The 27,238-nt window shown below is 52.5% G+C and overlaps 2 protein-coding genes across 7 annotated transcripts in view; one reads left to right on the top strand and one right to left on the bottom strand.

The window, feature by feature from the left end:
* Nucleotides 1-441: 441 nt before the first annotated feature.
* Nucleotides 442-21,710, top strand: Chrna4 (cholinergic receptor, nicotinic, alpha polypeptide 4). Of its 3 annotated transcripts, none has more exons than XM_006500551.3 (6): nucleotides 442-634; nucleotides 6,451-6,602; nucleotides 9,868-9,912; nucleotides 9,992-10,101; nucleotides 14,449-15,823; nucleotides 19,142-21,298. In XM_006500551.3, exons 1-6 carry the CDS (start codon nucleotides 604-606, stop codon nucleotides 19,265-19,267), a joined length of 1,839 nt encoding a protein of 612 aa, XP_006500614.1. In that variant the 5' UTR covers nucleotides 442-603; the 3' UTR covers nucleotides 19,268-21,298. The 3 variants fall into 3 exon arrangements, with proteins under 3 accessions (XP_006500614.1, NP_056545.3, XP_030102632.1); NM_015730.5 differs by lacking the exon at nucleotides 442-634 and adding an exon at nucleotides 4,844-5,029 and having other exon boundaries at nucleotides 19,142-21,710; XM_030246772.1 differs by lacking the exons at nucleotides 442-634; nucleotides 6,451-6,602; nucleotides 9,868-9,912 and having other exon boundaries at nucleotides 10,024-10,124; nucleotides 19,142-21,710.
* Nucleotides 21,711-26,475: 4,765 nt separating this feature from the next.
* The window catches only part of Col20a1 (collagen, type XX, alpha 1), a 34,223-nt gene continuing 33,460 nt past the window's right edge, over nucleotides 26,476-27,238 (bottom strand). For 3 of the 4 annotated variants that reach the window (XM_017319287.1, XM_017319288.1, XM_006500727.3), the window contains one exon: nucleotides 26,476-26,702. The gene's annotated coding sequence lies outside the window, so the exon portion shown is untranslated. The remainder of the gene's footprint in view (nucleotides 26,703-27,238) is intronic. The other variant, NM_028518.1, reaches the window with a different exon arrangement.

Raw genomic sequence — 27,238 nt, 5'->3', positions numbered from 1 at the left:
GGGATCAGCAGGTATTGAGAGATTTAGGGTCTGGCTGCCAGGGCCTGAGTGTGGTTGTGGTCCCGGGAGGGGGTTGAGGCCAATGTTCCTGAGCCTTGGGCACATAGGTGCTAAGGCACAAACCAGGAAACAGGGCTACCCTTTGGGTTGTGTCGAATCTAATCTGCCCCAAGCTTAGACTCTGAAGGCACCCGAGTTGTGGATTATAACTGTTGGCACTGAGATTTTCCCCTGAGAGTTCCAAACTACCAGAAAGTTAAAGAGTAATCCAGGCACCTGATCCTTAGCACCAATAACATGGGACCATTGCTGCCTCATTCAACAGCTGAGGAAACCAGGCTGAGGAAAGTGAATGGTTTGCCTGAGGTCACTGGATGGGAGGGGCTGAGCAGTTTTAAATCAGCTCTGGCTACCAGCCATGATGCTGTCTCAGGGCCAGCAGCAAAACTTGGAGCCAGCAGGGAGATCACTCTCATTCATCACCGCAGTGCTCCCAGGAGCTGGAACCCTCCTCAGAGCGTTCATAGGGAATGAAGTGCTGAGTGCTGAGGTGCCTGTGTGGGGAGAAAGGCAGAGCACTGACTGCCCCAGCTTTGCAAATTGATGGCAAAGAGGAGCACCCACAGGAAGTCAGGTGAGGAAGGAAGTCCTCAGGCTACTAAAACAAGGAAAGTGGGCTTTCGTATGCTAGCCACAGCCAGAGATAGTCTTGGCTAGCATACTGGCAGCTGCTGACCCTGGATGGCACAGACGTTCCCCTTAATACAGAAACAGACTTCAGGGTGCCAAAGATTCCCCCAGGCCTGGAGCTGCCACCGTGGCACCAGGCGCAGCCTGTAGCTTGCCCATTCTGTTTCATAGCATGACTAGAACTTGAGGGGCTGGTAGTGTCCTGAGCCAAGGGTCAGGATGAGTTCTGATCAGAGAAGGGCAGGAAGTACAGCCAGGCGCTGTGTACCCATGCAGTAGTAATCCTGATGGTGAACGAGTGCTTTAAGGCCTCACATCTCTGCTTCTGCTTGGCAAGACCTGGCCTTGGGTCCCCTCTCCCTGTGCTCACTGTAGACACCTGCCCATGAGCCCTAGCCATGAACCCTCTCCCTGGTTAAGCTTGGTCCAGGGGTGGGATTTAGAGTGACAGGGCAGGGCCCTGAAGGCAGATATTCCTTTCCTCCCTTCCTTTATTCTTCTGCTCTCCCTCCCTCCATCTGTCCCTGCCTGTCTTATTTCCTTCTGCTATACATCTTTTCCTCCATCTGCATTCAACACACACACCCAGTCACACTAACATCCCTTTCTGTGTGTGTGAGGCCCAGAGCCTCCCCACTGGACTCACATCCTTGTGGGATGGAGGCCTGGTGTATTGGACAGAGCCTTTATATGAATCCCTGTTTATACCAGCAGATGGTTACCATGGAAATGTCCTTGGGACAGGGTGTAGGGTAGAGAGGGCAGAGAGAGGGAGGGAAGTTCCCTCACAGGCCTGTATCTTTTGAACTACCTGTCCAGTTGGGCAGCAGGATCCTGGAAGAGAAGTGACAGAGCCAGGGAGGGAGGCATGTTCAGGGTTTGTTCTACCCCCACCCTCAGGAGACTCTGGCCTCAGGGTCACCCTAACCTTCTTCTGGGGTAGTCTATAGACTTGTAAATTGGGCTTTTCTTGCCTAGTGCCCTCAGTAAGAGCTTCACTTGGCTCCAGGATTCCCAGGGTCCCCAGCAGTGGTTTCTAGTCAGCAGGTGGGGCAGGAGGGGGCCTACAAATTAATGAGTGAGACTGATTAATCTGCTGCATTAGCAAATCCGCAGGGAAAGTCAACCAGCCAGGCAGATGTGTGTGAGCCAGTGCACGTGGTGCACAGGGCTGTGTCAGCAATGCCCTGAGGGTGGAGCCGACCCCCCACCTGGCCTTTTGCTCAACGAGAGACTGCCCGAGAGAGACTGCCCGCTGGTGCGAGCCACTGTCCCAGACTGCTCAACCTGGAAGGCTGGGCACAAAGCCTGTCTCTAGAAGCTGTGAAGATAAACAGGCAACAGAGCTGAGCTGCCCCCAAGAAACTCTGAGTTCCTCCTGACTCAGTCAGAAGCCAGGGTCTGATTCAGATTTGGTCTGAAGATTCCTACATCTGAGTTGTCTGGAAAGGGCTGAAGGAAATCACAGATCTGCAGTTACACCAACAGACTCAGATAGCGGGGGCCAAACCCTGTACACTAACATCCCCAGGTACAAGTGGACTCCCCAGCATCTATACTTTTGGAAGCCTCCGCGGGCTCACCCAGCTCACCACCCCTTTCCCAATCTCTGACTCCCTCTGAAACTGTGGGAAAGACTCAGGATGGAGAAAGCAAAGCGGCTTTACCCAGAAGGAGGTTTTGATTTGCATGGGGCAGGAGTCAGGACCCTCATCCCCGAACTAAGAAATAGATATCACTCAGGTGGTGAGAAGCCTTAGTCTGAGTACCTTTCTCCACAGCCATATCTGAATGACAGCACCTAACCAGAGTTCCAGGGAAGCTGGAAGAAACGCCAAGGGACCTGGATCATGGTTGGCCACTTCTATATATTTAAGAGGATCTAACACTGTGTAGTCCAGGCTGACCTCAAACTCACTATGTAACCCAGCCTTACTTTGAACCTGTGGCAGTCCTTCTGTCTCTGAGTACTGGAATTATAGGCACACACCACTCTGCATCTATCCTTGGCTTCTGGTATTAATAGAAGATAGAGCTGACTGTGTACACTGTCCTTGCTCTGTGCTAATATGAAGCAGAGGTGTCACATCAAGATGGCTGTAGACCCAGGTCCAGCTGCAGTTTTCCCATGTGGGACCTGTTGGCCTCACTGCTCTCCCCAGATCCCTCGGGGTCCACCATGCTAAGCCTTACACAGGCTTGCTTTCTGCCCCACAGGCAGTGCTCAGCCACAGGCTGATTTGTTCATCCAAGCCTACAAGTGTGCTTAGGAATACCTGGCTAGTGCAGGAATGGACTAACACATACATGAAGCGTGGAGCCATGGTCTGACTCTTTGGGGGACAGAGGTGGATGAGGACAAGCTAATCGGGGGGACTAGCCCTAGTGGTGAGCGTGGAAAGAGCAGAGGTCTACTGAGAAAGCCAAGCTTTCCCTTGGCTCCTGGAAAGTCTCCAGGCAGAAAGGGAACGGCTACCCAAAGAACATTCTTCGCATGAGGTCAGGGTGCCTACTCTAAAGCTCGATAGCCTGTTTTAGGATCCCACTACTGAATGTGTGATCATGAGCAAGTTGCTTAAATCTTCTTGCACCCACCTGGGAAGGCATAGGTAAAAGAATTAGCCTTTGAGGGTACTGTGGGAGTCTGGCATACCAACACACCCTCAGTGTTTGGGCCAGCATCTAGGAGGGCACAGGAGGAGAACAATGGCCACTGCGAAGGTGATCTGCCCTGGAGGAGAGTATTTGAGAAGTCCTATTGTAGGCTTTGCTTACAGAGCGTAGGCAGATGGCTCCTGTGACCTGGAGGAGTCTGAAGGTTCCAGAGCAGGTATGTGACATATGTATTCACTGTAGGCCAGCAGGCAAGAGAGCTAGGTACACTACTGTTGGAGGGGCATACAGAGGAGGGGGGTGGAGCAAGGTAGGGAGATGGGAAAGAGGAGGGTAGGCATGGGAGCCCTGTACTGTTGGGGTTGGGGGGTCGGTACGGAAGGTCAAAGGGACAGTCAACCTCAGAGCCACCATGTCTGGGAACAGAGAGGTATGTGCTATAGGGACAGGGACAGCACTTTCTTGCCTTCAACTTCAGGATTGTCTCCATCTTGGGGCTTGGAGTCAACGGCAGAGTCTCTGGGACAAGGCATGGTTGGGATCTGGCTTTTGGTGTTGGACAGGGTTTCTTTCTTCTTGGGAACCCGTTGTCTCTCCTTCCATCACCTGCTGCTTAGATGCCCCCTCCCTCTCGCACCTCCCCCCCAGCCTCCCCCCCGCCCCCCCGCGTGCCACCAAAGCACTCTAGGAACCAAAGTACTCGAGCACCTTCTCCTTAGTGGCATCCCTCAGGACCATCCCTAGCACCCTACAGCTTGTCTCCAAGCACCTCTCCTCTCTGGCCAGTAGCTCGCTGCCCACAGAGCTGGGGTAGGGAACTGCTTTCATGCTGACAGTTTACCGAGAAGGCAGGGGCAGAGAATCTGCACGCTTAAAAAGGACAAAGATGGACCTTGGTCCCTAGCTGGCCCTGCGAAGGTCTGGATACCAGGTTCTTCTCACTAAAAAGGTGACACGGGGCCTGGGCGTCACAGGATGATTCTTGGACTTGCGGTGCAGGAGGAGGGCGGAAGGCTGATGGGGAGTGGGTTCTTTCCTCTCAGGGTTGGGCTAAGGAAGGAGACTTGTTATTTCTAAAATGCAAACAGTCACGCCAAGGAGGGGTGAAGTGATGGAGTTAGCCAGTGCCCAACAGGGCGCCCTCCTCGCGCGCACAGTCCCTGAATGCGCACCCGCAGTCTTCACGCTGCCGGCAGGGTTAGGGCTGGAGACCAGGGTTAGGGGCTCATTTCCAAAAGGCGCCGAGATGACTGGAATGACCACGGAGTCCCCAGCCCCTCCCGGCATGTCGGGAGCCTCAGGAGGACAAGGAAACTTTACCCCCACAAGGGGCAGAGCACGGCCTCCACATACCCTCGGGGCCCGGTCCGCCCCCTCCTCCCGCTCTCTCCCTCCTCCCTTCAGTCCCTCCCCCTCCTCCCCTCTCGCCGGCGGCTGGAGGCTGCAGGTCCGGGCGGGGCCGCGCCGCGGAGCCCACAACCTCGAGCTCCCGCCCCGCCGCCGCACCCCGCGGGACGAGCTGCGGAGCCCGGTTTGGGGACGAGCGGCCGCGACACGGGGCATGAAGTTGGGTGCGCGCGGGTCTCGGAGCGGAGGCGCGGTACTGCCGGGAGCCGCCCTCGTCTAGAGCCCGTTCTGTGAGCCATGGAGATCGGGGGCTCCGGGGCGCCGCCGCCGCTGCTGCTCCTGCCGCTCCTGCTGCTCTTAGGGACCGGCCTCTTGCCTGGTAAGTTTCGAAACGCGAAACGGGCCTTTTTCTCCCGGGTCCTGGCACCTAGGACTCCGGGGCTAGGGGAGAGGAGGCCCGGGGCTGCGGTTCCAAGCCGCGGGTGCGAGCAACGGGATAGCCACAGAGACTCCTCCACCCACTACAGCTTCGATGTCCTGCAGTGCTAGCTGAGCCAGAGAGGAAGGAATCAGCCTCCAAGTGCTGGGAGAGGGGGTTTGAGTAAAGGCGGGGGGGGGGGTGGTCTGACTGCATTTCGGAGCTGGAATCAGAACCTCCAAGTAGGATAGAGGTGGAGTCCACCTAGGAGGGAGGTTCCATCCAGCCAAATCTCGCCTTCAGACCGCCCCCATGTCTGTCCCTGTTTTCAGGGATCTACCCCTACCACCCCCCGGAGTTCCACCCTACCCTTTCTGCTCCCCCAGGCTTCCTCCACCTCTCTTCCTCTGAGCGGACACCTTTCACTCTAACCCGTGATGGGGCTTCCTGCAGTTATTTAATCCTGGCCTTCCCACTGAGCAGAGGGGTTATGCCTTACTGGTCGGTTCAAGACACCAGGAAGAATGAGGTTGAGGTGGGGAGGCTGGGGGGGGGGGGACTCTAGGAGTCCTCTCCTAAGGAGTTCCCATGTCTCTCAGGTGAGCAAGAGCCAGTAGACAGCAGAGGCTCCCCTCTTTCTTCCCAACCCCCTCTTTTGATGCAGCAACCCAGCAAATGGAGGTAGGGAGGCCCCCTAGCCACGTAGGGGGCCAATGGAGAGGACACAGATGGGCTGCTGGCTGGTGGAATGAGGGGGCACCCTCTTCATGAAGCAGTGTGGCGCTTATCCATGGAATCTTATATCCGTCTATGAACACAAGGTCCTGGCAGCCCCGAGGCTCTGCGTTCATTGTCAGGCTGTACCCTAGAAGCCCAGGCAGCAGGACCACTCCTGTGGACAGAGGCTCAAGCTCCTGCAGCCATGAGATGTGGTGCACAGTCCTCTTTCATTCACCACCACCACCCATCCTAGCTGCCCCATACACCTTCTGCCACCCAGCCCCACCCCCCAACCCCTGCTGTCCCTTTACATCCTTTGTCTCTGCCGGTCACTGGAGATAGGGCACTTCCATCCAAAGTGATTGTCTGCAGGGGAGCTCTACCCCATTAATTCAGTGTTCACTATGTCAGTTGTCTTGTTTTCCTGGTGGAGTGCAGGAGGGCCTGATCCATTCATTCTTGGGGCCCTGGAAAGGCTTCCTTGAGGGGAGGAGTGGAGGTGCGGGGGGGGGGGGGGGACGACGACGACAAGGCAGCATGCCCAGGGGCCTGAGGTGGAAGAGAAATCAGAAGGAAGGGCTGTGATGGCATGGGGTCTGGTGTGGGGCTAGAGCAGCAGCTTCTGTGGTCACCTGTCCTTAAACTTTCTGCCTCCCCCACAGCTAGCAGCCACATAGAGACCCGGGCCCATGCGGAGGAGCGGCTCCTGAAGAGACTCTTCTCTGGCTACAACAAGTGGTCTCGGCCAGTAGCCAATATCTCAGATGTGGTCCTTGTCCGCTTTGGCTTGTCGATTGCTCAGCTCATTGATGTGGTAGGTATGGGGATGCCCTGGTGTTACATAGGACAATGGGGTCACCCTGCTGGAGTTATCACACTGAGACTCCATGTGGCTGGGTTCAACCAAGGTTGCCAGCAAAATGTCATCCTGAGCCTCAGCAGGTGCTCAGCACCGGGGAAGGGAGGTGAGCACTGTAGCTCTGGACCTGTTCACAGGAAAGCTAGTGGCCATGCTTCCTAAAGTAACCAGAACACCTTTTGGAGTAAAGACCAGGAAAAGGCTTCTGTGGGTATAGGAGGGCCAGTTCCCTCCTCAGCAGCTAGGCTGTGGAAACTTTGGTTGTGGCATCCTTTGAGTGGCCACTGTGGTACACTGGGGGGCAGGCACGATGATCTCAGATCAGATTCCAGAGGCCGCCAAGTACAACCAGTGTGGAAAGCGGGGCTTGGGTGAATTGCAGACAGGTCCTGCTTATCTGCATGTGTTCATTTCCCTAGTGAAAGTCTAGGAAGACTTCTGGGAGGACGTGTGTGAGCTAGGCAGCGAACTTCCTCCAAGAAATCCTGGAGGAAGCACAGGAGACATGGTCCTGGCCCGGGGAAGTATACTGTAGGAAGCTGGTCTCACGTGAGGCTGAGTTGCTTTGTTAGGACCCAGCCTTTCCTGGCCAGGCTCAGCTGCTCCATGTCGGATTCGACCAGCCTTAGAGGAATTCAGCCATGGGTTAGTTCACACCTGTATTTCAGTACCACCCAGGGTTCTGCCCTGTTCCTGTTGGACCTCAGCATGGGTTCTCTCCTGGCTGGTAGAGTCATGCTGAGAAGACATGACCTTACCAGTGAGAGTAGTCAAAGGCCATCTGATTTAGTAACCTTGGGGTCTCCATACTGGGTTTTGCTGGGTTCAGGGACAGAGCCTGGGTTGGAGGAGAGAGACCTGTCCCTGCAGAGCCTTCAGTGCCCTAAAAGCCTGCCCCACACCCTGCTACAAGGGGAAGTGTTGGCTCAAGGCTGGCACTGAACATCTTGGGTGATTCTCGGCCATTACATGTGCTTTCCTGACAAGAGCTGAAAGCAACTATGCTATCTTTGACAGAGTCAGCAGCAGCCCAGGGCTTCAAGGCTGATGTGATTGAACACAGAGACCTTGCTAGTTGGCTCTACTCAGAGCCAGACATTAAGATTTCATTCTCAGAAGGGTCCAGTGTTTGCCCCCCAAAGTGGTTCCTACAGTGGCTCTGGCTGGGGGACATCAAGGACAGTGCAGGAAGTACAGGCCCCTCAACCTTGCTGAGGTTTGCAAACACAGTTACAAAGTAGTGTCTGGCAGAGGAGACTGTTGGTGGCAGCTCAAGGTTCTGGGGAGAACACCACCAGGTCTGCCTAAGGCAGTCAAGCTCAGTCTCATGCTCTCTGCCTCGGGAGACACTGAGGCCCAAAGTACACCCAGCATCAAGATTTCTGCGAGGGACCTGGCTCCCAGGCCTAATCACTGCCCCTGATCTAGCTAAGGCCACACATGAACACGTATACACACACATGCATATAGATAGCTCCTGGATCTGGTTTGAGGGTGTCCCAAAGTTTCACCCCCCACACTGCCAGGCACCTTGGAAATGCTGGTTCTAGGTTGGCACTGTACATATTGGAGGTTTGTGGCTACATCTGTGTAGAAAGATCTACCTTGTGTCTGGCCTGCTTTGCTTTCTTCCACTAAGGGTTGGGATCCAGGTGTCCTATCAGTCCCAGCCTGCCTGTGTCCCTTTGTGAGCTACCATATCTGCTACAGATGCCCTCTCTGAGGTCTGCATCCAGTAAATGCTTTGCTTGAATTCACACCCCAGTGTCAGCCGAGGAGAAGGCTACTGAATCCCTGGTGATTTCCTAACCCAATGCTGAGCCCTTGTGAAATGTGTTCCATGGCTCTACGACATGTCTGCCGCATCAAAGGCCCCCGAAGTGTGACGGCCACATGCAGCTGGAAGGGATATGCTAGGAAAGGAAGACCCAAGCATGCCACAGCCAGATCTGTTCTGATGACCCCGGAGGCCTTATGGGATGAATCAGACAGTCTTCCATTCCCAGCTTCCTTGGGTATGGGTCAAGGTCATGCAGGGAAGAGGTTGCTGCAGACTAGCTCGTGCAGAGATGAGCCGGCTCATGCAGGCAGCACAGGAAGCAGCAGCCTATTGACTGTTGTGCATTCTGTCTTCTCTCCCAGGGAGGGGACTTGGCCAGGCAACTGGGTGACCTTCCTAGGTGACTCTACTGGAGATGACCCAGGCCTGAGGCTGGGCATTCAGGGGGTGCAGCCTGCCCACACATGCCAGCCTATTAGGATTTTTGTGGGGCAGGAGTTATTCTTGGCAGGGCACTTGCTGGATGTCTTGGGATCTCCTTGGTTAGGTCCTCTGAGAAGCCTGTTTGTCATGCTTAGGCTGATGAGAGAAAATGTTGGTCTAGATTGGTAAGTAAGCTGCCTAGTATGAGATGCACACATCAGACCTTTGTGCTCTCTGGGATGACTCAATGCTGTCCCCAAACTGTAGGCTTGAGTTTGCAGGCCCCTCCTGGGTACTGAGTAGCTTGAAGATATGGCTATGTCTGCCTTTCTGTCTTCTCAGACCCCTGTGCCTGCACCAGGGCTTGTTCTCCACAAGGGTCCTGTCTATTTTAGGGGCTGACTACTCAGACCATGGTACTCTAACCTTCTGTTCCCCACAAAGAATGCAACAGAGGGGCCCATTCCTATAGCACAGAGGGGGACTAAAGGCATAGGGGGTGGTAGGTAGATTGGGGCAGAGGATGTAAGAAACCTCACAGAAGAAACTATGGCCTAGATCTCCTCAGCCTGACTGGTTGTTACATGGTGACCTTGAGGTGAAACTATCAGAATCGTCCCAGGATATCCACCTTGGCTCTGGAAGGTGGGTAGTTTTGTCAAGACCTCCCAGCCAGTGGCTTTGATGGCAGCACATGGGTTTCATCTGCAGAGGGAGAGGAAGGGAGCAATGTGGGTGGAAAAGGCTGTCAGTTTTCTGGAAAGAAGACTCAGTCTACAGAGCTTGGAGCTGAGCTTATCCGCATGTCCTTCTGGAAGGGTTCCAGGGTCCTCGTCTCCTATCCCTAGTTCCCCTTAGGCTGCTCTCCCAGCGGCGGCGTTACCTACAGGGCTGAGGCACTCCTTCCTTCCTGAAGTTTAGTGTGGCTTATCCAGCTAGCTATGGATAAGTAGATGTAGGTTGGAACATATCTGTTACTGAGGAGAGCCTCAAGCTTCTTTCTTACTTGTGCCCTAGGATGAGAAAAACCAGATGATGACGACCAACGTGTGGGTGAAGCAGGTAAGTGGGGGGGGGAGCATCCCCACCTCTGCCCTCTGCCCTGTATCCCCCTCACACATGGCTCTCCACTCCCACCCAGGAGTGGCATGACTACAAACTGCGCTGGGACCCTGGTGACTACGAGAATGTCACCTCCATCCGCATCCCATCTGAACTCATCTGGAGGCCTGACATCGTCCTCTACAACAAGTAAGCCGTGTGGGCCCTGGCAGGTGAGATCAGGCCCCACCCAGCAAGGAAGCTCTAGGAACAAAGAGGAGCAACTGGAGAGGAAGCCCAATGGGCTTGGTGTGGGGGACCTGGGGATACCTGCTCTCAAGTCTGGAGGACTTCCAGCTCTGCTTGTCTCCTAAGGGCAGAGAATGGATTGGACATCCTCCTCTGGCAGTGGCTGCAGGTCCCATCCTTAAACTCTTCCATGCACAAGTCACAGTTTGGTTACCCAATGAGGCAGGGGATTCAGGGAGTAGATAAAGAACAAGAGAAGTGGCTGCTCCACAAAGCTTAGCCTCTGCTCTTCTTGGGCCCGCCTTCATGCTGTATCCAACACTGGGCATCCAGCCAGTAGATAAACCTCTCAAGATCAGCTCACACCCTGTCTCGGCCCCTGGAAGCTGAAGTCCACGTGGAGACAAACCCAGTTAGTGGTGACAAGACAGGAGGTAGGCATTTTCACACTTGTCTTTCCGGGGGACCTGGACTAGGAGCAGCTGGTTTTCGAAGCTGAGTAGGTGATGTTCTATTCCCTCGGGGTCTGGGTGGGCAGCAGCTTCCACAGTGCTTACAGACAAAGCAAACCGAAGATCTTCTACCCCCCCAGTCCCAGCCATCTGCCAACAGCCCCCTCCAGGCCCTGGGGTGCCTGTCTGACCTACAAATGCTCCCATTTGATTAAGAATGACTGAGATTCTCTTCCTCTTTAATTGAGTGGAGTACTAGGCACATCCTCGGCGTGTAGAATGAGCTGAGGGTGGTTTTCTAGAATGTGTTATGGATGGACTTAAGAATGAGCATATGCCAGGGAATGGAAGTCTCCAATTCCCGCTCTTCCCTCAAAATGCCTGTCTTCTGCAGCAGCAATCCAGCTGAACCTTGAGCCCTGGAAAGTTTCTAGCTAGTGCTTGTTCCACCCTCGAACCCTGGGATCAAGGACTGAATCTACTCTGGGCAGCCTATTGAACCCATGGCAAGGAAGGACATGTATTTCCTGAGTGGTATTTGTTAGGCAGAGGAGTATCAGCCCAGCACTAAGCTGAGAACAGGCACTCAGAAGACCTCACCCGTCTAAGGTCACCTTTTTAATCTCTCGTACATGCTAGGATACTGTGAAAGGGGCAGCCCCCCTTTTTTTGTGGGGCTGGAGATGAGCATTTGAGGTCTATCTGAACAGGACTTGGAGCTGGCGAGGGTTGATAGGACTCTGGTGCCAGCAGGGAAGAAGGCCATTTCCAGCAGTCATCAGCAGTTGCTAGCCAGATGGCTGGTCCCAGTGCTGGACACGGGAGTCCCCACTGTTGTGTTGACTTGGGGCTCCCTCTCCTGGAAGCCCAGAAGCTCTCCACCTGGTACAGGGCAAACGGAGGGTCTCACACTTGCCTCTGGAATGCAGCCTCATATGATGAGGCCTCTTAGGGGAAGATAGGATCTGGGACCCACCCTCCCCGAGCTACTGGCTGGCTCATTGAATCCACTAACTCACACTGGAAGGCTCTAGAACCCAAATGCCTGTGCTTCCTCTGGTTTCCTGGGGACTCTAAGGTGCAGAACTGGAAACCGAGGACCCATATCCTTGCCCTGCATCAGCAACCTTGGCAGAGAAATGCTGACAGCCTATTCAAGGAATTTGCTATCCTGGTACATGGGCTGCTAGTGGTTCCTGGGACTGCAATATCCTTTGAGCATTCTGAGTACCTTACCCTTGGCACTAGGAGAAGAAAAAGCAGCCAGAAGTAGCACACAGAGTGCTGAGCCCTGTAGACTCTACTGTCACCTTCTCCATAACTGGGGCTTTGTGGCAGTGTCATGTGGAAGCAGGGCCGGAACCTGAAGGAGATGGGCTGCACTGCTACCCTCAGAGAACTCCGTCCTCAGAGAGTGTGCACTTGGGATCTCTCTGCAAACACAAGCCCAGAAGCATTCTCAGAGGGAAGCGTACACTCAGGTTTAGGAGCTCTAGAAAACTCAGAAAGGGGACCCAGCCAGGCTAGGCAGGGCAGGGAGAGCAGTTGTACTAGCCCCAATTGTGACTAGTACTGGTGAAGGCAGATGCAACCACAGTATCCTGAGCTGAGTCCCCAGTGTGTCTCAGGGGTGGGAAATCTAGACTCAGCAACCCAGGCTGCAGATGGGAGCTACGGATTCAAGTGAGCCCTGAGGGCCCCCTGTCTGCCAACTGGTTGCAGCATCTCCTGCCTGCCCTCCAGAATATTTGCAACACAGAAGATCCACTCACTGACAGTAGGAGAATTTAAATTTGTGCCTGGAGTGTTTGGGCTTTGATTTTTGGAGAGATGGGACTGAGAGAAGGAAATGAAACCAAGCCTGATTCCACACGGCCCGAAATGTGCCGCAAGATCCACCCCCGTGTACCCGGAGGGAACCTCTGCTTCTGCGGAAGCCAGGCTGTGCTCTGTGCAACGCGCAGCCAGGAGCCCTGTTGGGGTGCACGTAGAGAGCAGTGTTTCCAGCTTCTTCCGTATGCATCACAGCTACACAGGAGAAAATTGGTGGCATTAACTCAGGATGTGTTAACGTGCAGGAGGGTCCAGGGTTGCCACCTGCTGAGACCATGAGAGGCTCAAGTCTTCTGGACTTGGGAATGGTGTTGTAGGATTTTTGGCTAGCATAGGAAGGGCCACTAAGATTCCCAGGAGGCTACCGTGGGCCCTGGTCTAGACCTGAGAAGCTGGTCAGGAAAGCAGGGCCAGTTAGCTGATGAAATTCAGGAACCTGGATTCTTCTGCCTAAGAACCCTGAAGGACACTAGCCAACGAGCCGGGCCTGTGAGAGGAGGTGGGAGAAGAAATGGACAGAGGAGGTCTGGGCAGCTGGGTAAACAGAAGGTTCTAGAGCCCATGGCTCTGAGCTACACTGTCTTATGAGTGTCGAGACCAAAGGGATGCGTTGCTAGTGCCATTGCTGAGGAATTTAATCAGGCTTCAGAGAACTCGTTAGCTATAAATCGAGGTTTCCTGTCAGCGTTTCTGAGCTGAAGCTGGCAGTGTTTGCCCAAGCGCGTTAGTGCATTGCTCTCTCACGGTCTGTGAATGCTAATCTAGGACCAGAGTGATCAGCCCGGGCCCGTGAGGAAGCCAAGACCTAAAGAGTGGCATTATGGCCCAGGTTTCACAGGGCAAATAGAGTAGAGGCGCCGCTCTGAAGATCAGTTCTGGGGAGGGTTGTGGAGGCAAGCAGGGTGAGGAAGGCTTCATGGGAGCTGCTACCCAGTGTCACCAAGTCATAATGTGTAAAATGAGGTGTAGCATCACCATTCATGAAGCTCAGGGGTCAAGGCTGGAACTCTGCTTGAGAGGAGGGGCCTGAAGGACAGCAGCCCCATTGCCACTGCTCAACCTGACACACATTCCCCAAGTCAGAGAGGCAAGAAGTCAACAATTGACACTGGCAGCTGGATTAGACAGCTGGAGTCCACATCCAGCCTGTGCCATGACCTGTAGGGAGGTAGCCTCCAAATTCTTGGTGCCAGTGGAAAGAAAGACGCCTTCTCAGGCTCCAGCGGCAGAAGTTCAGGGTTGATCCATCCTGAGTGTGGGCTCAGTCCAGGGGTATTTGTCCTGAGAGGTACTGTGGGTACCTATACATTGCTATTTCCATACCTGGGGTCTTCTGAATGGATAAGATGGGCAGAGAGGCCAACTGGCTTCCAGCAAGATGATCCATTAACCAGGACACAATGAGCAGGGATCAGGCCTCTGGGCCCTCTTGTCCTGCCACTGTGGGCACATGCTCTCCATACTCAGTGGGTTTGCTATGGTCCTGCAGGGACCTCCGGGATATCCATAGCACACTACAGGGGCCAGTTGTCAGCTCCTAAACTGAAGAAGACAGGCACAGCCCCTCCCCTTAGTACATGAGATGCTCAGGTGGGAACCAAGGGAAGTCAAAGGGAAATTCCCATGGTGCCTCAATAAGCAGAGGTGACCCAGGCCCCTCTGAATGGAGGTACAAATGCAAATTCATGGAGGCAGTGGGTGCTCAGGGGAAGCCAGTGGTTTGGTCCCACCCTGCGCCCTCACAATAGCGATGAGTAAGAGCTGTAACACTAACTCTGCTCACTGTGGGCTCCATTCATCCTCTTCTTCTCCGAACCACATGTCACCTTGACTCAAGGGTGAGAAACTGAAGTGCACAGGTGAGTGACGGCCCAGTCCACATGGACCACCACACACAGTCCTGCACTCTGTGTGTGACTGGTGGAGCTGTCAGTCAGGCTGGGAGGCTTTCTCCACAGTAATGTTCGTGGGTGTGGTGTATGGAGGGGCAGACCTCATTGCTCTTTCTCTCGCTTCCTGCCAGCGCGGACGGGGACTTTGCAGTCACCCACCTAACCAAAGCCCACCTGTTCTATGATGGGCGTGTGCAGTGGACACCCCCGGCCATCTATAAGAGCTCCTGCAGCATCGACGTCACCTTCTTCCCCTTCGACCAGCAGAACTGTACCATGAAGTTTGGGTCCTGGACCTACGACAAGGCCAAGATTGACTTGGTGAGCATGCACAGCCGTGTGGACCAACTGGACTTCTGGGAAAGTGGGGAGTGGGTCATTGTGGATGCCGTGGGCACCTACAACACCAGGAAGTATGAATGCTGTGCCGAGATCTATCCTGACATCACCTACGCCTTCATCATCCGCCGACTGCCACTGTTCTACACCATCAACCTTATCATCCCGTGCCTGCTCATCTCCTGCCTCACCGTGCTGGTCTTCTATCTGCCCTCGGAGTGCGGCGAGAAGGTCACGCTGTGCATCTCGGTGCTGCTTTCTCTCACCGTCTTCCTGCTGCTCATCACCGAGATCATCCCGTCCACCTCGCTGGTCATCCCGCTCATCGGCGAGTACCTGCTCTTCACCATGATCTTCGTCACCCTCTCCATTGTCATCACGGTCTTCGTGCTCAATGTACACCACCGCTCACCACGCACACACACCATGCCCGCCTGGGTGCGCAGAGTCTTCCTGGACATTGTGCCCCGTCTCCTCTTCATGAAGCGCCCATCTGTGGTCAAAGACAACTGCCGGAGACTTATCGAATCCATGCACAAGATGGCCAACGCCCCTCGTTTCTGGCCAGAGCCTGAGAGTGAGCCCGGCATCTTGGGTGACATCTGCAACCAAGGCCTGTCACCTGCCCCAACTTTCTGCAACCGCATGGACACAGCAGTCGAGACCCAGCCTACATGCAGGTCACCCTCCCACAAGGTCCCTGACTTGAAGACATCAGAGGTTGAGAAGGCCAGTCCCTGTCCATCACCTGGCTCTTGTCACCCACCCAATAGCAGTGGGGCCCCAGTGCTCATCAAAGCCAGGTCCCTGAGCGTCCAGCATGTGCCCAGCTCCCAGGAAGCAGCCGAGGGCAGCATCCGCTGCCGGTCTCGGAGTATCCAGTACTGTGTTTCCCAAGATGGAGCTGCTTCCCTGACTGAGAGCAAGCCCACTGGCTCCCCAGCCTCCCTGAAGACCCGTCCATCCCAGCTTCCAGTGTCAGACCAGACCTCTCCATGCAAATGCACATGCAAGGAACCATCTCCTGTGTCCCCCATCACTGTGCTCAAGGCTGGAGGCACCAAAGCACCTCCCCAACACCTGCCCCTGTCACCAGCCCTGACACGGGCAGTAGAAGGCGTCCAGTACATTGCAGACCACCTCAAGGCAGAAGACACAGACTTCTCGGTAAGTCTGTGCATGGGAATCACCCCGACCCAGATAGGACCAGATGTCTTGTGTTTCCCACACATGATCCAGAAACCAAGGCCCCAGAGAAGCTGCACACATTGAGGGTACATAGTGTAGTCTCTGCCTGGCATGCCTCACAGTCCCTAGGCCACGCTGGGGTTAACATGGCACAGTATAGCTGGTGGACAGTAAACTGAGATGCTGCACCTTCATCCAGGTTTCCCAAACAGCAGGTAGAGAAACTGTTTCTAGCCCTATGATTCTAACACCTGCAAGGTCTTCCTTTGAAGTGTTCAGGCTGTTTAATGGCTGGCTACCCATGCCTGGGTGACAGGCAAGGTCCCATGTTGGCCTTCCTCAAAATGTAGTGGGGCTGCTGCTTCTGCTGCTGCTGGCCTGTAACCCCAAGAACAGCTTTCCCCTGGGCTTCCACCTAGTGAAGTGTGGTCCTTTGCACCCAAGAAAGGTTGAGAGGTTATAGGAAAGAGAGTGGAGCTGCAGAAGCTGTGCTGCTCGCCCCCCCACCCCCCACCCGTCATCATTCCTTTTGAAGGGTTGTAGGGTGCGGACATAATGCTGCCCCACTGCAAGGCTCTCAGGAACCTGGTGACAGAACGCAGGTGCTTAGCAAATGCTACCTGCATTTGTTCTTCATGCTTCAAGCTTTGACTCTACAGAGGCCTGAAAAAGAATGTCCATGTTCCTCTGTTTCTCCTGCACTTTTCCCAGATCGCAGCTCTGGTGAATAGCTAGGCTGGGCAGCAGTTGTAGCTCTGTCTGACCATCTTCTCTTTCACATTTGTCTGGCTGTCACAGTAAGGGTCTCCAGGACTGGGGTCTGGGATCAGATGACGCTGAGTGCAGGACTCCTGATGCTAGATAAGCTGTTTGCCGAATCTGGGTCTGCCTGTGACAGGGCACAGTTTGGGGTGTAGAATAGGAGTCTCAGAGAGAGGTCAGATGAAGAAGGCATTAAGAGAAGTCCTACCCTGGCCTACCTTTCTCTCTGCTGTGCCAACTGAAATGTCTGTGGCATCTTTACATTGACCTTGTCTGGGCCTGGCATTTGTCATTGTCCCTCCTGACACCTTGGCTTTGCTGGTTTCTGTTCATCTTCCTACCCAGCCTGAGGTTTGCCTGTTGACATTACTGGCTTGTCTCCTAGAGCTGCTAAGCCCTGCAAAGAAAGGAGGCTGATGCTCCCATATTCCCAGGAGTGGGTCTTGGCTCCCAGAGTCATCCCATTGAGTCCCTGGAATGTGTGAAGCCATTCTGGGGACTCCAGAGACATGTCTGCAGAGAAATTTTGGTTCTGGGACTGTCTTGCTGCAGCTCTGGGGTGGAGGGAGAGCTCCAGGCACTGGAGTGAGGCCACTGAGGGAGGATGGATATGACAAGTTTAACTGAAATCCTTCTGAAACCAGTGCATCTGCAGCATAGTCCCATGGCTGGGGCTTGTGACCTCTTCCATCTCTGCTGGCCTGCTGCAGCTGCCTGACCTGGTTCTGGCCCTGGGAATCTCTCTGACTTAATAGAGACAGGACAGCAGGGCTTTGGTCCATGACTGTGGTGTTTCATCTTCGAAGTCTTGGTCCCAGGTACAGGGAAAGGAAGAGGAACACCAAGCAGCCGTTTGCTCTGAGGAGCCCTTGAGGGGCTTTTTATCTAGCAGAGATCTATTCATCCTGAAGTTTTCTAAGTGAGCATGGCTACTTACGTTGGCTTAAACCAACAGGACACCTATGATTTCTTTGAAAACTCAGGGTAGAAGCCCTTGCAACTGGGACAACCCAGACCAAGTGTTTCTCTGCTGGGTTGAGTTCTATTTACCACATCTTACTCCCTGCTGCTCACATATATGCACAGACTGGCTCAGGAACCCCCTCATGCCCTGTCCCCGGTGCAGCTCTGATCAAGCTTGGGGTAATTACAGGCCCTTCTAGACAAATGATGTGCTCACAGGACAGTGATGAGGAAAAAGCAACAGTGTGTGACAGCCACCCTGCCTGAAGTACAAGGGCAGATCTGCATGCAGAAACTGCCTTCAACACATTGCTAATTCTCAGGCCTAGTCAGACCTGGCATTAATCTCCCTCCCGAGTCTTTGCTTCTGAGAACTGCTTGAGGAAGTAGCTACTTTGCATCAGGCCCTGGAAGAAGCTAGAGTCCACACTGTGGGATCCAGAAGTGTGTGTAGAAGGAGCCATTAGTCATTTGGACGTCATCGTCACCATGTGCTATATAGCACGGTCCAATGAGGATTGACTGGGTAGTCACAAACGGTGGATATATATATATCATTCTTTTGTGTGCATCTTGCCACCATTCACCCTCTGTCTCTGACCATCCTCCCTTCTTGGAACATCTCCTGGCACCACTGCCTCCCCACCAGTGCCTGCTCAGGCTGGCTATGCTGCCCATGTAAGAAGTAGGTGTGCATGGTCAGAAGCAGACCAGGGGGCAGTTGGGCACTTAGGCCTTGCTTTTGGGATGGCCTTAGTGATCAATCCATTACCCAGCATGTCCTGGCTCTTACCCTCTGGACTAGGACACGTGGCTGACATCTTTCTGAGATCCACTTTTTCTTAATTTGATTTTATGCTATGTGTATGGATGTTTTGATTACATGTATGTCTGTGTGTCACATGCATGCCTGCTGCCAGCAGAAGCCAGAGAGTGTGTCAAATCCCTTGAAAAGGGAGTTATGGATGGTTGTGTCCACCATGTAGGAGTTGGGAATTGAACCCAGGATCTCTTGAAGAGCAGCCAGTGCTCTTAACCACTGAGCCATCTCTCCAGCCCCTGGGATCCACTTCTGACATCTGCACTGTGAGAAGATAGACTCAGCCTCTGTGCTGCTACCAGCTTTAGAAAACATAAGACATACTTCATCCCGAAGTCATGGGCCCTTTGTCTGGCCAAAGTAGGCCCAATGAGCTACATTTTGAGCTTAGGCAGCCTGCCAAGCAGGTAAGACCAGCTAGTGTACAACATGATCCCCAAGCCTTCTGTGGCGGTGTGGACTACCAGAAAGCACTCAGATGTGTCTGAATTCAAAGACCCCACACATGCAGCCTTAGATATGGGTTCTATAGATGCCCAGTCCACCTCATATGTTACCTCCCTCTGTTCTACCTAGCAGCAGCCTCTCTGACCCTGCAGATTCTCTGGCCATGCTCTGTCTCACCACATCAGTGTACAGATGTGTATCTGATGGGAAATACAGAAACTGTGGCTCATAGTGCCAGGTTCCAGAAGATTCTATGGTTGCCCATGGTATCTGAGAGCTAGAATGACCCATGTCTGTGTTTGCAGGTGAAGGAGGACTGGAAATACGTGGCCATGGTCATTGACCGAATCTTCCTCTGGATGTTCATCATTGTCTGCCTTCTGGGCACTGTGGGACTCTTCCTGCCTCCATGGTTGGCTGGTATGATCTAGGGAATAGCGGCACCTAGCTCCCAGGTCTCTACAGGGCCATGCGACTCGTCAGTCACCCACATCTTCCAAACCGGCCATGAGACACCTAGGAGAGAGAGATGCTGCCCTGGTTGACCCTGGTTCTAGTCAGGCCACAGGCCTGGTTGGAGCTAGTTGAGGACTGATATAGTTACAGGCTGAGTCCCTCATTAAAGTTTCTCCAGAGCAAGTGACAGTCACTCCCTGGCTTACAGACAGCACACACCCATCTGTGTCACAGAGAATGATCCAGTGTTGATCTCAGTTGTCCTTTGAGGCCAAAACAATTCATCCCCCTTCAGGAACCAGAGCCCCTCGTGCTGTGGGATTCCTACGGCCCAGGAAATTCCCATGGTGCTCTGCTGGCCACACCCTCTCCCTCCCCATAATGTGGTTCCCTCAACCCTCCAGGCTGGGCTGCTCTCTGACTCAAAGGTGTCAGATGTAAGCCCCGGCAGGTTTTTATTTTGTTTAGGTTGAAGCGAATTGGTAAGAAATAGAGCAGTGAGATATGTGGATGAGTCCCACTCACAGGTGAATGAGTGCAGGGTCTCACAGGAAGAGTGAGGCACCACAGGACTCCTGCTTCCATCTCAGGGTCACAGGCATCAATCATGAGCATTTCCTAGGGTCCATAAACCCGAGGAGGGCAAGGGCATAGAGGGTCTCAGGGTTGTGATGGAGCCAAATCCTGTCCAGGGCCTGGGCCGTTCATCCCCTCATGGATCTTCCTTGATATCCCTGTATGTTTCTGCCTCTCTGGAATTAGAAGACTGAAAGTAAGATTTCTCATCACGGTCCTGTGGTGTGGCCACAGTTCACCTGAGCACATCTCTCTAGACCAGTAGGAGTGGTGCGAAGCCCCTTCAATGTTGTAGAATAGCGTGAGCTGCCAAGAGACTTCTAAGCAAAACAGGCTCTGTGACTCATTTTTCGAGGGCCATCGACCAAGTCTTAGGGGTGCCTCACCCTGTCTGCCTTGCACTTAGGGAAGACCCGAGAGGTTCCTCTTCCCCTTCCCAAGATGGCACCAGGCAACCTAGAGAACCCACCGTGGTGGGATGGGAGAACGAACATGCTGTGCACATCTCTATGAGATTCCACTGAGTGAAGCCCAGAACATGGGAGGCATGCAAGAAATCACCCTGTGTCGTGGTCCCAGTTGACCCTCCGCTGTCTCCACCAGCCAGGTGGGTTTCACAGAGCTGGGCCCTGCACCCTCAGCCAAGCTGTTCTAGGCCCTGAAGCTGAGGTCCCTGTTTGGATAGTCCTGGGGACTGCAGAATGAAAGAAGAACTTAATGAACGCACCAAGCCTCCAGTAGGTACGGCTGCCACCTCCGTGGTATGACTTGCCCATCCCAGCTGAATGAGGATGTCAGGAAGGAGGTATGCCAGAGGGCCAGCATTGCCTTTACCTGACTACCTACAGGCAAATCCACCTTTAAACACAGAGCTGCTGGACATCCAGGGTGCTGGTGGGAAAGGAACTCCACACTGGGAGCCCCAGGCCATTCCTATGAACAGGAAGGGGATGCAGAGGCCTGGTCTCTGAACTCTGGATATTGTTCCAGGTCTTCCCTAGAGTCCTAAGGGCATCGAGGATCCCATCTGCCATGTTTCAGTCTGCCCTCCACTGACTGACTAGATCTCTAGCCCCTATATTGGAACTGTCGGGATGCTGCAAGATGACCCTGGTGGGGAAATTCATGCCAGAATCTGGGGACCAAGGGGAACACAAGCCCCAGTGATGAAGACAGCAGGTAACACCTGACAGATGTGTGTTCTACCATTATGGTGCATACGTGGCTCCAACCACAAGAAATGCAGACAACAGTGGAGATCAGGGCAAGGCCATTGTGACATGGAACAGGACCGCTGTGCTGGTCTCTTCAGGGTTAGGAAAACTGAACTGCTGGGATGCTCCTGACAGGCTACCCACTTCCCCCTACCCCCCAACACACATTCACAAGCCAGAAAAGGAAAATAAAACACCGTGTTCTCCCCATTCCCACTCAGCCGGCCTTTTGTCTGCCTGCTTCCAGTGTTGATATGTGTTCAAGATAAAGTTCAGTTAGGGCAGAATGCTTGATTTAAGACTTTTGAACCAGTGAGCTTTAAAGAACAGAGACTGTGTGGCCCCAGCCCCTCTGATACGTAGACATTATCTCCCCAAAGCTCCCAGTCCTCCCAGTCTACCCCATCCCATTAGACAGCATCAACTCAAATGTGAGTCTTGGAGACCAGTTCGGCTAGCCATCATATGTCTGGGAATCCCATATTGGACTCTGCAATGTCTGGCTTCTTTCGCTTGTGTGGCCAAGGCTCATCTGCGGTGTTGTGTGTGATAGACTCATTGCTGTTGTGTGCTTGTTGGATCTTAGTTGTTTCTGTCTGAATAAACCGAGTCGTGGTGTCTTCCCCCATCAGCGTGTGGCCCTGTCTTCATTTCCAGGTGTCAGTAAAGGTGCTGCTGAGTACCTATGTTCATCTCTGTGGGCATGTGTTGCCATTTCTCTTTTGTTAATAATGTTTTTTGCTTTTGTATGCTACGATGTCTTGACATGTTGGGGGCCTATCAGACTCAAGACTGCTGTTTCCACAGCTGGCCAATTACTAGTGCTCAATTTGCTCGGAGCCTACCCACCTTCGTGGCTGATGGGCCATCTACAATATTCCTTATAAAATTTACACAAGAGCCAGCCACAAGACAACTGGAGGCTGTTTTGTAACCCAGAGCTTGAGGAAGTGTCCAGAATATCACAGGATATTTCCTCTATGTGCACTGAGCCCCTCACAGAAACCCCCGTGAAGGTGGGGCTACCTCATTCCCTCACATACCTTCTCTGATGGACCTGGTACCCCCCAATCCTGGCACGACATCTTCTCAGTAATTGCAACTGACACCCATGCTATAATGCCATCAACCTCCCAGGGAGTCCCTTGTCTCCCTGGTAAACTAAGATCTAGGTACAGAGCCCTGGGGTCCATCCCACACAGATAACTCACCCTACAGGTTGGAAGTAGCCTTACTGTTGCCATAGCTCTTGGGCTCTGGTGCTTTTCCACTAAAGACATTTGAGAATCCACTGCTTTATACTCTGGGTCTCTTGCCACCCATAGAAATTAAGATGCATTGGTACAAAGCCACTAGCTGGTTTTGGAAGTGTCCTGCCCTTTTGGGGGAAACCTGCAGATCCCTGGTATGTGTCCATGGTGTGCACACGGGTTTTTTTAAAAAGCTACATGAGAACATTCCTGGCTCCTGCTGCTTTATTCTAGTCTCTTCCATTTCAGTCTGTAGAAAAATGCCAGTTGCAACTCCCCAAATTGATTTGCTGCTGACCCGCAGCTGGAAGCACACTGCTCAGGACACAATACCAAGGGGAAGGGTAGAATTATCAGGCCCTGGCGTTTGCACTGGGATTTAGATGATTCAAAGCACTTTCCACTCAGATATGCCGTTTACACTTGTTGTTTGCAGGTAGGAATTTCCATTACTTTAATCCTGCCTGACATTTCTTGCTATTTGCTGGCCTCACGGGTGACGTGCAGATAGAATGCACAGACCGTCAGCATGCCTACATATACTTTCTTTCTTACTGTAACTGCTTATGTCACCAGTACCCAGAAGCTGTCAGTCTCCACTGTGTATCCACTTCTGCATCTAGCTTATGTGGGTTCCATACTGTAGGCTGTACTGCTGCGCCTGGCTTCCCTCAGCCTGTTTGGGATTCATCTGTTTACACTGATGGATAGTTTACCATATGGTGATGAGATGCCAGTTCTCGTGTGCTTACTGTGTGACTACCACACCATTTATTCACCCATTTTCTTTGCAATGGATGTTTGGGTGGTCCCAGGTTGTCGTTGTATGAGAAGTGCTGCTGTGGAGGGTTAGGGTGTGCATACCAGTTTTTCATCCCAACACCGGGAGGGAGAGGCATGAGAATGAAGGGTTCAAGGCCACCCTCAACTACATTTTGAGTTTGAGGCCAGATTGAACGATGTGAGACTTTGTCTTGAACAAATCACCACCAACAGCAAAAACATACAAAGGGCTGGGAGTCAGCACAGTGGGTAAAGTGTTTTCCATGTATCCATAAAGACCCGTGTTCAGATCTCCAGCACCCATATAAGAGCAGAGAATGGTGGCGACTATCTATAACTCCATAAACATTTTTCGCAATTCTCTCAGACAAGCAGGTCCCCAGGTTGGTTAGTAAGTCTAGCCAAACTGGTGAGCTCCAATTTCAGTGAGTAACCAAATCTCAAAAAAATCAGATGGGAAGCAGTAGATATTACTTCCTACCCCCACAAACCACACATACCACACACAAATACACACACACACACACAACATCACCATCACTACCACACACACATACACACACATCACCACACACATACACACACACACACCACACACATACACCATTACCACCACACACCATACACATACACACCCAAACCCCACACCACCATCACACCCCACACCACACACACACCACCACCATCACACACACATACATCCTGCACACCATACACACACACACCACACACACATACACACACCATCACCACCACACACATACACACACACACCATCACCACCACATAACACACACACACACTGCATCACACACACATACTGCATCACACACACATACTGCATCACACACATACACATACACCATCACCACACACAAACACATCATCACCACACACATACATACACACACACCACACACACCATCACCACATACACATCACACACGCACCATCACCACACACTCACAAACACACACACCATTACCAGCACACACCATACACATACACAACCACACCCCACACTACCATCACCACACACACACACACACACACACACACACACCACCACCACCACTACCACCACCACCACCACACACACACACAATAATAATTATTGTAATTTTAAAATATTATCTACATGTTTCTATTGGGAAAATACACAAGGCCAGAAAAGACTTGAACACCATTGTTGTCTGCTGGCCTGGCTAGCATTTCTTGAATCTTCTCTCAAACAGCAGGAAGCATGCTTATTCTTTTCAAATGTACATGGGACAGTGGCCACGACAGACCACATGCAAGGCCTGAAAGCAAGTGGGACTGAATTCATGACTGGGTTAGCAGAGTATTTTCCTGACTAGCAAAGAATCAACTAGAACACTGTGTCTGTTTCAGAGGGATTTAGAGAGTATGTCTTTCCATCAGTGAAACATATTTACGGTAATTTCTGCCACACTGGGAGATTTATTGTTTAATATGTTCTAAACCCTGCACAGGGGAAACCCGATCTAATCAGCCGCTCTGGACACTCGCTCTTTTGGTTCTCATTCTAGAAGCTGCTCCTTGCTTATGGCAAACACTTGTAAAACAAAGCTTTCCGTATTGATTGGAAACACCACTGTGCCTCCACCTCCTGAGAACAGGACACCCTGCTGCCTTTGGCACTAGTTCATTAGAATATTCTAGAATGGCCTTGTTTTAGACTACTGCTGAGTGACTACCTGAGGCAGAGGGAGGTTGTTGTCAGTCTGCTCACACCATCCCCAGTCCTTTGTAGAGGTCTCCATGAGTGCCTGAAGGTGTTGTGGTCCTTAGAATATCCTTTGCCCTCATCCTAGATATGAGATGTGAGTGTTTCCCCTCTGCCCGCTGAGTGCCCCCTCAGTTTTTTGTCTGGGTAGTTTGGACTGTAGATTCATTAGGAATGAGTGTTCCAGTTGGGCAGTGGTGGTGCACGCCTTTAATCCCAGCACTCAGGAGGCAGACTTCTGAGTTCGAGGCCAGCCTGGTCTACAGAGTGAGTTCCAGGACAGCCAGGACTATGGAGAGAAACCCTGTCTCGAAAAACAAAAGAGTGAGTGTTCCTTCTGTCTTTACCACATGTGATGCTAAGGACATATTTCACAATCCACCTATTGACTCTCATGGCTCTGTCATCAGTCTGAGATCTGAGATCTTTCTCTGATGTTCCAGTCTTCAAAGCCTTGTTACCTCAGTATACCAGTGCTCCATTTATGACTGCCTCCCTCCTCTAGGCCTCATCATGAGGCTGCTGTCAACAAGTTCCCCACACCTCTCTCGACTCAGGCTCCTGGACACGCTCTCCTCTGATCCTGCAGCTTGCCGATGGCTTCGACAGTGTTCTCAGGCTCACATCTCCTGCTGACTTTGTTTCCCAGTTTCTTTTCCACACACCATCCTTCAAGCTGGCTTCCCTTCATTTATTCCTGTTATTTTGGGCTTCGTGTTATTAATATTCTTCCCTGCCTCTGTGGCGCATTGTAAGCTTTAAAAATTAATAGACCAAAGAAAACACAAATTCCTCTTCATCTGATACAGGCTGTTCATTTGTCTTAGTGTGTTTGCCTTGGAAGTTTCCTTTTCTTCACATGCCCTAAGCCTGCATAAAAATGCTGTTCATGATTGGGCTGTGAATGTCATCTCTGTATATGTGCATGTGTGTTTTAGAATGCATATGTGTGTGTACATAGGTCCAGAAGGAAACTATTCATTGTCTTATAACAGCTTCCTGAGGATCAGTGCTGTACAACTGTGCAAGCACATGCATATATTCAGTGACACGTGTACATACAGACATGCACACATGCAATTACATGCAAAGGGATACTTGTATGTATGCAGCATGACATAGAGACATGTGTCCACAATAATGCTCATAGAGACACATGTGTACAGAGACAGACATGTTGTATACTGGCATTAATACACACATGTACCTGTGTGTCCACATATGCACACACATGTATCTACACACATTGAGTTGTGGTATGCCGCAGACATGACAGCAGGTGCAGAGGCCCAGGGGTAGCCATAGCAGACACCCTGCTGTGCTCTACAGTTGGCAGAAGGTCTGGAGTTCACCCTTAGAAAGACAAGGATTCCTTAGAAATGAAAGTCGTGCCAGGTTTACCCTTAGTGGGGTAAAGACGAGCAGTGAATGGCCAGGTGGTCACCTGCTGTCTTGGGTGAAGGATGAGAAGGCAGCACAGCATCCAGGCTGAGTCCTGGTAAGGTCCAGAGGAAGGAACCTGGGCTTTGAGGCCCAAGAATGCTAGAGAGTTTTGAGTGAGAAGGTGGCGTGAGTGGTGGAGACAGCTCCCAGCAGTGATCAGACACCTCACATAGGCTGACAAGCAAGCAGAAGTTTATCTGAACCTAGAAGTGCTACAAAGAAGGGGCTTGAAGGAGGAGCACCGCCCTCCTCCCTTCCAGCTCCTGCCACCTCGGGGTCTTCCTCTGGGTTTCCTTCTCTGCCCCTCCAGCACACAGTTGTTCTTAGTGCTGAGACAAAATTATGGATGATGGTGCTGGGGAAGGCCAGGGCAATTTGAAGTGGCGGAGGGAAGATCCTGGTGAGAGAGAAGGGCAGACACAGCTGGACTGTAGTCTAGGAGACCTGTGGCCCAGCCTCCTGGCACAGTGAGCTCAGGCTTCCCCAAAGTAAAAGAAGCTGAGGTCTCCACACCCCAGCTTTTGTTGTGACATGAAACAAAGCAGACCCTTGAATTGTTCTCTGGTCTCAGAAGCAGGGACAAGGCTGTACTCACAGGGCTCTAGCTTGTCCATAGCTGGCTCCCTACTCCTGACACTCTCTCTGTCACACACACCCCTGAGCCCCTGTGCCTGCCAAATCTGCTCCCACATGCCTCCAGCTCCATCATCTACTTGAGGACAATGTTTTTGCACCCACCTGTGCCAGCTGTGCCACCTGAACCCACCTGTGCCAGCTGTGCCACCCATGCTCACCTGTGCTCACCTGGTCTTGTGTTCACAGAGCTCACCTGGGTTTATCTGTACTCACACTCCACCTGTGTTCATTGTACCCTACCCCACACTTGCACCTAGAAACACCTCCTCAGGCAGGTTTGTACATGGGAAGCTTGCT

Source organism: Mus musculus, chromosome 2 (genome assembly GCF_000001635.26).
Source record: "Mus musculus strain C57BL/6J chromosome 2, GRCm38.p6 C57BL/6J".
Classification (NCBI taxonomy): Eukaryota; Metazoa; Chordata; class Mammalia; order Rodentia; family Muridae; genus Mus; species Mus musculus.
Note: the sequence above shows the minus strand (reverse complement) of the source record. Positions and strands in the feature narration are given on the sequence as shown.

Bases quoted from the DNA above. Each gene is read 5' to 3' on its own strand.
- Chrna4 (NM_015730.5), top strand. From the start codon at position 4,948: ATGGAGATCGGGGGCTCCGGGGCGCCGCCGCCGCTGCTGCTCCTGCCG. The intron at 5,030-6,450 runs GTAAGTTTCGAA...CCTCCCCCACAG, and splicing joins AGGGACCGGCCTCTTGCCTG to CTAGCAGCCACATAGAGACC. The intron at 10,102-14,448 runs GTAAGCCGTGTG...GCTTCCTGCCAG, and splicing joins GACATCGTCCTCTACAACAA to CGCGGACGGGGACTTTGCAG.